Below are 9,486 nucleotides of genomic sequence, written 5' to 3'. Positions count from 1 at the left end.
GGGGGCAAGCCTGGGGCGGGGGCCCAGAAGCATCCACCCACCCTTGGTGCATAGGGATGAATGCCACCCTCTCCTGGAGGTGCTCGGTTTGGCCAGAGGAGCCGGCCAGCAGCAGCTTCTGAGAGATGGCCAAGCTGGGGAGATCTGGGCCACAACGATGGGACCGGAGAAGGGCCCATCAGTCTCCTCCCGTCCCTTCCCTCCTCTCTCTCTTCATCCCTCCAGGCCAGGTGGGACAGTGTCAGGGTACCCTAGGGCACAGCAGAGGATGGCCCCCTAGCCCCACTAACCACGCCCTAACCCCATCCCACCGCACCTTGCAGAAGGTCACTAGTCCTCAGGGGAGCAGTAGAAGATGTCCGAGAAGAGAGGAGATCTAGGGGTTCAGTGTGGGGGAAGGCAAGGTAGCCCTGCCCCTGATGCTCAGGAAGGAGGGGTGAGTGGAGGAGCAGGAGAAGGAAGAGAAGGGGAAAGAGGAGGAGGAAAATGGGGTGGGGAGGAGGAGGAGAAAGAGAAAGGAACGTGACGGGGAGCGGAGGAGGAGGGGGAGAAGACGGTCCTGGCAGTCGGAGGTTGGTGAGGCACTGGCTGTTCGAGAAGTAGAGGGCTCTCACTGCTTCTCCACAGCCCCCATCTCGATCACGCTCTCCTTGCCAGTGGCCTGGGCCTGGTCTTGGGCCTGGACCTGGCCGTGCCACGGGGTCTCCTTGAACACGAACCAGCAGTTCCCAGCCCACAGGACGAAGTTGATGAAGCCAAAGAGCTGCAGAACCAAAGGGAGAGCAGAGGGAGAAGGAAAGAGCGGTCAGGGTTACGGCCAAGGAGCCCGGGCTGCCCAGGCCAGCAACTCTTGGGAGGGGGAAACGTAGGGAGGGGGGTGGGGAGGGCGGTGTGTGGTGTGTAAGAGAAAGAGAGGTTAAGGATGCCATAATGAGTAGCATCGAGATAGAGGGTTGTGAGTTATGCAGATGGGGTGTACGGGGTTAGCCCTGCTTTCTCAGCACTCTCTCTCTGCCCCCCTCCCCTTCCCCACCGTGATCCCAGGACTCAGCTCTCCCACCAGATGGCTAGCAGCAGCTGCCCAGTTCAACTTCATCATCCTGCCCAGGAGGGTCCCTCTCCATTAACGTGGCAGCCCCTTCATCAGACGACGAACTCCTCCACGGCAGGCCAGAGGTGTTTTGCCTCTGTCGGACTCCCCCAAGTGCTTAGTTCAGTGCTTCGTACCCAGTGGGTACTCAATGAATACCACTGATTTATCAAATTAATAATAATATTGCCATGTTTGTTAAGCGCTTACTATGTAACAGGCACGTACTAAGCAGCATGGCATAGTGGATAGAGCATGGGCCTGGGAATCAGGTGGTCATGGGTTCTAATTCCAGCTCCACCACTTCTCTGCTGTGTGACCTTGGGCAAGTCACTCCAGTTCTCTGGGCCTCAGTTACCTCATCTGTAAAATGGGGATTGGGACTGTGAGCCCCACAGGGGATCGGTACTGTGTTCAACCCTATTTGCTTGTGTTCACCCCAGTGCTTAGTACAGTGCCCGGGCACATATTAAGTGCCTAACAAAATACCATAATTCAGTGCTTAGAACAGTGCTTGGTACATAGTAAGCACTTAACAAAAACCATTGTTATTATTATTATTGTTACAAGCAAATCAGGTTGGATACAGTCCCTGTCCCACATAAGGGCTCACATGTTTAATCCCCATTTTACAGACGAGGTGAGGCATAGAGAAGTTAAGTGACTCACCCAAGGTCACACAGCAGACAAACAGCAGAGTCGGAATTAGAACCCAGGCCTTTCTGACTCCCAAGCCCAGGCTTTATCCACTAATCATGGCAGAACTGAAGGATCCATGGTTCCCCAACGGATGAACTGCATCCAGGGGTTGGCTAGGCTCTCTGTGTCTGAAAGCAGTGACAGTTTAATCCTAAAATCCTCCAAGCCTGAAGAAGCGGGACAGCTTCTAGGTGAGCCTAGCATACTTCTGGGAGAATCTGGCCCAGTCAACATGAAAGAGCAATGAAGAGGATGCTAACTAGGGGGTGTGTGTTGCGGTGGGGTGAGGGGAAGCTCTTCAGATGAGCTGAGGAGATAGATGTTGAGCCCACTGTTGGGTAGGGACTGACTCTATATGTTGCCAACTTGTACTTCCCAAGCACTTAGTACAGTGCTCTGCACACAGTAAGCACTCAATAAATACGATTGATTGATTGATTGATTGCATGGTTCGGTGTTCATCACACAGCGCAAGGTTGACACGCAAATTTGTGAAGCGTTCCATATTTTTCTGGAATGCCCTCCCTCTGCCCATCCGCCAAGCTAGCTCTCTTCCTCCCTTCAAGGCCCTACTGAGAGCTCACCTCCTCCAGGAGGCCTTCCCAGACTGAGCCCCTTCCTTCCTCTCCCCCTCGTTCCCCTCTCCATCCCCCCATCTTACCTCCTTCCCTTCCCCACAGCACCTGTATATATGTTTGTACATATTTATTACTCTATTTATTTATTTATTTTACTTATACATATCTATTCTATTTATTTTATTTTCTTAGTATGTTTGGTTTTGTTCTCTGTCTTCCCCTTTTAGACTGTGAGCCCACTGTTGGGTAGGGACTGTCTCTATATGTTGCCAACATGTACTTCCCAAGCACTTAGTACAGTGCTCTGCACACAGTAAGCACTCAATAAATATGATTGATTGATTGATTGATTGATTGATCCAACTGAGCACCCTAAGAGTTCCTGGGAGGGAGTTTGATGGAATATAGAACCGGATGCATGGACTCAAAAACTCCCAGAATGCAATGACTCCCTCCTGGCTCTTCATCCATCTCTAATCTCACAGGTAGCACTGCTGTCAGCAGAGAAAACCAGAACCCCTATGGAGTCCTTCAGCCCAAAAGCCACTAATACAAATTCCAGGCCCTGCCCCTAAATTAAGAAAAACAATGCACCTTGAATTTGTGGAGCTCTTCAATTTTTCCAAAGTGCTTTCGCATCTTTGCACTTCATTCTAGCCTCACAATATTCCCTGAGGGGTAGGACCAGCCGGGAATTATTATCCCCATTTTTACAAGTGAGGAAATTGAGGCTGAGGGAAGCTAAGTGATACGGCAAGCCAGTGGCAGATCTAGTACTAGAACACAGAATCTTCTGATCCCCAGACTCACAATGTTTTTATTAGCTCACATTCCCTTCTAGCCCAGGTCTCGTTCCAGGCCAACCCTCTGTCCCCAGTCTACGTGGATCCTCTCTAGGACAGATGAGACACTCACAGAAAGGATGATCACTAGAAATAGTAATAGTAATGATGTCATTTGTTAAGCGCTTACTATGTGCAGAGCACTGTTCTAAGCGCTGAGGGGGGATACAGGGTGATCAAGTTGCCTCACGTGGGGCTTACAATCAATCCCCATTTTACAGATGAGGTAACTGAGGCTCAGAGAAGTTAAGTGACTTGCCCAAGATCACACAGCCGTCATGTGGTGGAGTCGGGATTCGAACCCATGACCTCTAACTCCAAAGCCCATGCTCTTTTCACTGAGCCATGCTGCTTCTCTAGAAAAGCCTACTGGAAATAGGATAGGCCTGGGAGTCAGAGGACTTGGATTCTAATCTTGGCCCTGCCACTGATCTGCTGTGTGGCCTTAGGCAAGTCGCTTAACTTCTCTTTGCCTCAGTTCCCTCATCTGCAAAATGGGGATTCAATTTCTGATCATCCTACTTAGAATGCAAGCCCCATGTGGGACTTGATTTTAATAATAATGATAATAATAACTATGGTATTTGTTAATCAATCAATCGTATTTATTGAGCGCTTACTGTGTGCACAGCACTGTACTAAGTGCTTGGGAAGGACAGTGCATACTATGTGCCAGGCACTGTAGTGGATATAAGCAAATCAGGCTGGAAACAGTCCCTGTCCCACGTGGGGCTCACAGTCTCAATCCTCATTTTTAAGAAGAGGTAACTGAGGCACAGAGAGGTTAAGTGACTTGCCCAAGGTCACACAGCAGACAAGTGGCAGACAGAGGAGTAGAACCCATGACCTTCTGACTCCCAGAACCAAGATCTATCCACTAAGCCAAGCTGCCTCCCAGATTTTCTTGAATCTTCCCCATTGCTTAGAACAGTGTTTGGCATAGAGTAAGTGTTTAACAAATCCAGAGTCGCTGGCCACCATTACAGAGAGAGCATCAGGGGAGACCCATTTCACCAACCTACATTCTGAAAAGTTGGGGCACTGTGAGTCCTGGAACCCCTGGCTTCTGGCCCTGGGATTTGGGAACTTTCACCGTGCAGGAAAAAGAAGCAGTTGAAGGGACCAGTTTGATGGGGAGGAAGTGGGCAAATGGTCCAAGGAGCATCCTCTTTCTTCTCTTAATTAATAATAATGGTATTTGCTAAGCATTTACTATGTGCCAACCACTGTTCTAAGTGCTGGGGTAGATACACAATAATCGGGTTGGACACAGTCCCTGTCCCACCTGGGGCTCATTGTCTTACTCCCCATTTTACAGATGAGGTATCTGAGGCACAGAGAAGTTAAATGACTTGACCAAGGTCACAGAGCAGACAAGTGATGTAAGTGGGATTAGAACCCATGAGAAGCAGTGTGGCTCAGTGGAAAGAACACGGGCTTTGGAGTCGGAGGTCATGGGTTCAAATCCCAGCTCCGCCAGTTGTCAGCTCTGTGACTTTGGGCAAGTCACTTCACTTCTCTGTGCCTCAGTTACCTCATCTGCAAAATGGGGATTAAGACTGGGAGCCCCACGAGGGACAACGTGATCACCTTGTAACCTCCCCAGCACTTAGAACAGTGATTTGCACATAGCAAGCGCTTAATAAATGCCATTATTATTATTATTATTGTGACCTCTGACTCCCAAGCCAGTGCTCTCGCCACTAGGTCATACTGCTTCTTTTGGAACAGGCCAGTCTCAGAGAAAGAGAGAGAGAGAGAGAGAAAGAGAGAGAGAGAGAGAGTGGATGTGTGTGTGTGTGTGTGTGTGTGTGTGTGTGTGTGTGTGTGTGTTCTTCCCAGTTTTCCTTTCTCCTGGCTCCCTGCTGTCCCCCTTCCCGACCCTGCCCTGCCTGTCACCCGAGAGGGCAGGTCTTACCACGGAGATGTTGGCCAGCCCCATGGAAGGGGTAGCCCCGGCACTGCAAACGGCCTCCTCCCCATGGCACACAGACATGGCAGCAGTCAGACTGGACGGCCGAGTGGCCCCTTTCACGTCCGTTAGGCCCTTGCCCCAGGCAGCCGCCGCCACCAGCCAGAAGAAGGTGAAGGAGACTGTCACGCAGAAGTCCTGGGAGGGGGTAGACGGCTCAGAGAGGGAGATCCCTGCTCCTCCTCCCCAAACCCCAACCAGCCAGATCCCGGGAGGCCTGTTGCCAGGGGGCCCCAGGCTGAGCCTCCTCCCTCCCTCAGTAGGCTCAGAGCCAGCCAGATCTGGACAGGGACAGACCCCAGCCTCTTTTCAGAGACCCCTTCCCTGCTCTGGGAAGGAACTCCAGTTTTGGAGGCTCAAGGCTGGGTCTTCAGCATAATCCTACAGTCCTCTAGACTGTGAGCTGGTGATGAGCCCCCTTTTTCCTCTCCTCCTCCCCATCCCTCCCGCCTTACCTCCCTCCCCTCCCTACAGCACTTGTACATATTTGTACAGATTTATTACTCTATTTATTTTACTGGTACATATTTACTATTCTATTTATTTTGTTAATGATGTACATATTGCTATAATTCTATTTGCTCTGACGATTTTGACACCTGTCTACATATTTTGTTTTGTTGTCTGTGTCCCCCTTCTAGACTGTGAGCCCGTTGTTGGGTAGGGACCGTCTCTATATGTTGCCGACTTGTACTTCCCAAGCGCTTAGTACAGTGCTTTGTACACAGTAAGCGCTCAATAAATACGATTGAATAAATGAATGATGAGCAGGGAACCTGTCCACTAATTCTGTTGCATTGTACTTTCCCAAGTGCTCAGTACAGTGCTCTGCACATAGTAAACACATAACAAATTCATTCATTCATTCAATCATATTTATTGAGCGCTTACTGTGTGCAGAGCACTGTACTAAGTGCCTGGGAAGTACAAGTTGGCAACATAGAGAGACGGTCCCTACCCAACAACGGGCTCACAGTCTAGAAATACCACTGATTGATTGATTGATCCTGCCGGCATGAATTTCAGGCACCTTTGCTCCAGGCCAGACCCTGGAGGGACCCTCTGTCTCTGAGAGGTAAGATGGGGAGAGCCAGGGTAGCTGCCCACCTCCTTCCTAGAGGTCTATGACCCCGTGGTGAGGTGCCAGGGGGGTGGAGGGCAGAAGCCCAGTGAGAAGGTCGAGGGCATCCACCTTCCTGCCCCCAAGACCTCTCACCATATTCCCTCTCCGCCCTCCTCAGCGCAAGGGCACATTCCCGTCACTGCCTGCGTCTTCTCAGGGGGTCCCCAGAGCCACCCTGACTGACCCGTGTCCCCTGCCCCTGACCAGAAGGATGTAAGGTGAGGGTCAGGGAGAGGGGCTTACCACCAAAGGGAAGAGCTTGTTCTCGGCATAGAGGCCATGGAAGCGCAGGTAGAAGACCAAGGCAGCCATAGTGTAGAAGAAAGAGAAGATGCCCAGGGTGACAAAGAACTCAGCGGGTGCCGAGAAGTCCCCCATGAGGTGCAGTGTCTTTGTGTTGGATTCTTCATCGCATAGTGGCATATCATACTCGACCTGTTGCAACCTGCTCAGGGAGAGAGATGTCACGGACCTCTGGTCTATGTTAAAGCTTACTTGGAGGCTGGGAGGGATTTCTCCCACCCCACCCCCAGCCCAGGGCTCTGGCACCACCCCCTTTCTCCTAAGGGGAAAGTGACCAGCGTTTGATTGGGATTAAGGGGAAGGGTCAGGAGTTAAGCCTCAAAGTTGGAGAAACTCAGAACAGAAGCTCCAGCTTTTCCACAGTTTGCTGAATCTGAGTAGGAAGGTTATCTTTCCCCATCTTCTTTCTCTCCACATCCCGGGGAAGCCTCCAATCTGAGTGAGGCTGATTGTTTCTAAGGTAGTTTGGGGTAAGATAAGGTGGAAAGAGCCTGGGCTTTGGAGTCAGAGGTCATGGGTTCAAATCCCGGCTCCACCAACTGCCAGCTGTGTGACTTTGGGCAAGTCACTTAACTTCTCTGTGCCTCAGTTACCTCATCTGTAAAATGGGGATGAAGACTGTGAGCCCCCCGTGGGACAACCTGATCACCTTGTAGCTTCCCCAGCGCTTAGAACAGTGCTTTGCACACAGTAAGCGCTTAATAAATGCTATCATTACATTATTATTATAAGGGTGCTGAACAGTGCGGTCACCTGAGGGAGGGTGGGGCAGGGGCAAGAGGGGAGGAGCCCTGGGAAAGGGAGTGGATGGGAGAGGAGGAAGATGGAGGCCCAGAACTTGCATAACACCTGGCTTGCAGTTTTGTCTTTGTTAGACTCAGACCTGCACACACTGGGATCCTGGAATCCCTAGCCAGGAGTTCCAGATCTACACACTGAGGTCTGGGACCCCCAAACTCCTAGCCAAGAGCACTGGACTTGCATACCTGGAGTTGAGACCCCAAAAGCCCTAGCTGGGACCTCCAGACCCACATGCCCACAGCTGGAACCCCAAAAGCTAGAGCCAAGAGCTCCAGACCTGCAAACCTAGCTCTGAGAAGCAGCGTGGCTCTGTGGAAAGAGCCCGGGCTTGGGAATCAGAGGTCATGGGTTCTAATCCCAGCTCCGCCACTTGTCAACTGTGTGATTTGGGCAAGTCACTTAACTTCTCTGAGCCTCAGTTACCTCATCTGTAAAATGGGGATTTAGACTGTGAGCCCCACATGGGACAACTTGATCACCTGTATCCCCCCGCCAGCGCTTAGAACAGTGCTTTGCATATAGTAAGCACTTAACAAATACCATTATTATCATCATTATTATTATTATTATCTGGGACCCGGGGAACCCCTAGTCAAAAACTCCAGACCCACACACCCAGAGCTGGAACCCCAGAATCTAGAGCCTGGTGCTCCACTCCTACACACCTAGAGCTGGGACTCCAGAACCTAGAGCCAGGAGCTCCAGACCCGCAAACCTGGATCTGGGACTCCTGGATCTTGCAGATGGTCACAGGTGCCCTCCCAATCTTTCCCCTCAACCTCCTCCTCCCCTTCACTGGGAGAGTGATGTGACTTCTCCCTCAGCTGTCTCAGCTCCCAACTTCCTCTCCCACATCAACACATATCTCCCTTCCCAAGTCCTCTCAGCAAGAGTTCTAGGATGGCCATTTTTCCTTTGAATTGACAGCCCTCCCTCCTCCAAATTTTGGGTCTGTCCCACCTACATCAGGATGTCTGGTCACCTAACTTTATGGCTGCTGAGGAAATTACACTCTGTGATCAGGTCCTTCTGGCTGCCCTTCTGGAAAGTGGATCAGTATCTTTCCTCCATTTTACAGATAGGACAACTGAGGTCAAGGCAGGGGCTTGGTCGGTGAGCAGGACGCTAAGCTGGGATGAGCCAGCTACAGGTGCCCATTCCTTGGGGAAGATGGGGTTATGATCCCCAAAGCTTTCTTGAGCTGGATTCCCAGCCTGGCTCATCCCAGGTGTCTGATAAGACTAGAGAGTTTCCCAATAGGACTGAAATTTTATTCTCCCAAGCGCTTAGAACAATGCTTGAAAAGACCCAAAATGATGGTTTTCTGGCCTGTTTGCTCTTGAGAAGCCTATCTCTCCAATCCTCATTCCCCCTATATTTCCTGTGCTCTTTTCGCCCACACACTCAAGATGAAAAGCTGGCACCTCTGATCAGAACCGTAGCCCAGTCTTCTTCTCAGCCCCCAGAGTAAGGAGGCAGAAAGCAGTGGCGGAAGGAACAGGAAATGTCTTCCAAGTCTGCTCTGATTAGGAGCTGATGCCGCAGGCTGCAGCAGAGGCAATCTGGGGGGCAAAAAGCTCATCCTGGCCCCTTCTCCCCTCCCCTACCCAGCTCTGCCCAGGCCAAGGAGTTTCCCTCCCTACTACCAGGAAAGTGTTGGGAAAGGACTGACTGGCAGGTTTGTGGGCCCTGAGAATTCACTGTCCCAGGCTACAGGTTCTGGGTTCCAAGATGCCTGCAGGGTTCCCCCCGCCCCACCCCTGGGCTGGGCCCTGCAACTGCCCCAGGAGGTGAGGTGGGACCCCGTTTCAGAGACCCTCCCAGGGAACTAGGCCATTCTGAGTTTCCTCTGGACTCCCAGCCGGACTCTGATCAGACGGAAGCAGGTCGCTCCTGGAACGGCTGCTGCTCAAACGGAGTTCTCCAGTGCCACCCTTGCCCTGCCCCACACTCCCAGAGAGGGCTTGGTGTGCCCAGTGGGCAGGAGTTATCACCAAGGGGTCTCAATAGGACTGTCGTGCCTGAAGCCCAGCCATGATGCAAAAAGCCCCAGCTAGCAGAAGGAAGTAGCCAACGCT

General features: G+C 51.5%; 1 protein-coding gene across 1 annotated transcript in view; it reads right to left on the bottom strand.

Annotated features, from left to right (window-relative positions):
* Positions 1-363: 363 nt before the first annotated feature.
* SYPL2 (synaptophysin like 2) overlaps positions 364-9,486 on the bottom strand; it is a 52,160-nt gene continuing 43,037 nt past the window's right edge. The window contains exons 5-7 of the mRNA XM_038748748.1: positions 6,548-6,749; positions 5,128-5,319; positions 364-763 (exon numbers count right to left, since the gene is read on the bottom strand). Coding sequence (XP_038604676.1) covers positions 611-763; positions 5,128-5,319; positions 6,548-6,749 — 547 coding nt within the window. The 3' untranslated portion in view covers positions 364-610. The remainder of the gene's footprint in view (positions 764-5,127; positions 5,320-6,547; positions 6,750-9,486) is intronic.

The sequence above is a fragment of the Tachyglossus aculeatus genome, chromosome 7, assembly GCF_015852505.1.
Source record: "Tachyglossus aculeatus isolate mTacAcu1 chromosome 7, mTacAcu1.pri, whole genome shotgun sequence".
Taxonomy (NCBI): Eukaryota; Metazoa; Chordata; class Mammalia; order Monotremata; family Tachyglossidae; genus Tachyglossus; species Tachyglossus aculeatus.
The sequence above is the reverse complement of the archived record's forward strand: the minus strand, read 5'-3'. Positions and strand labels throughout refer to the sequence as shown.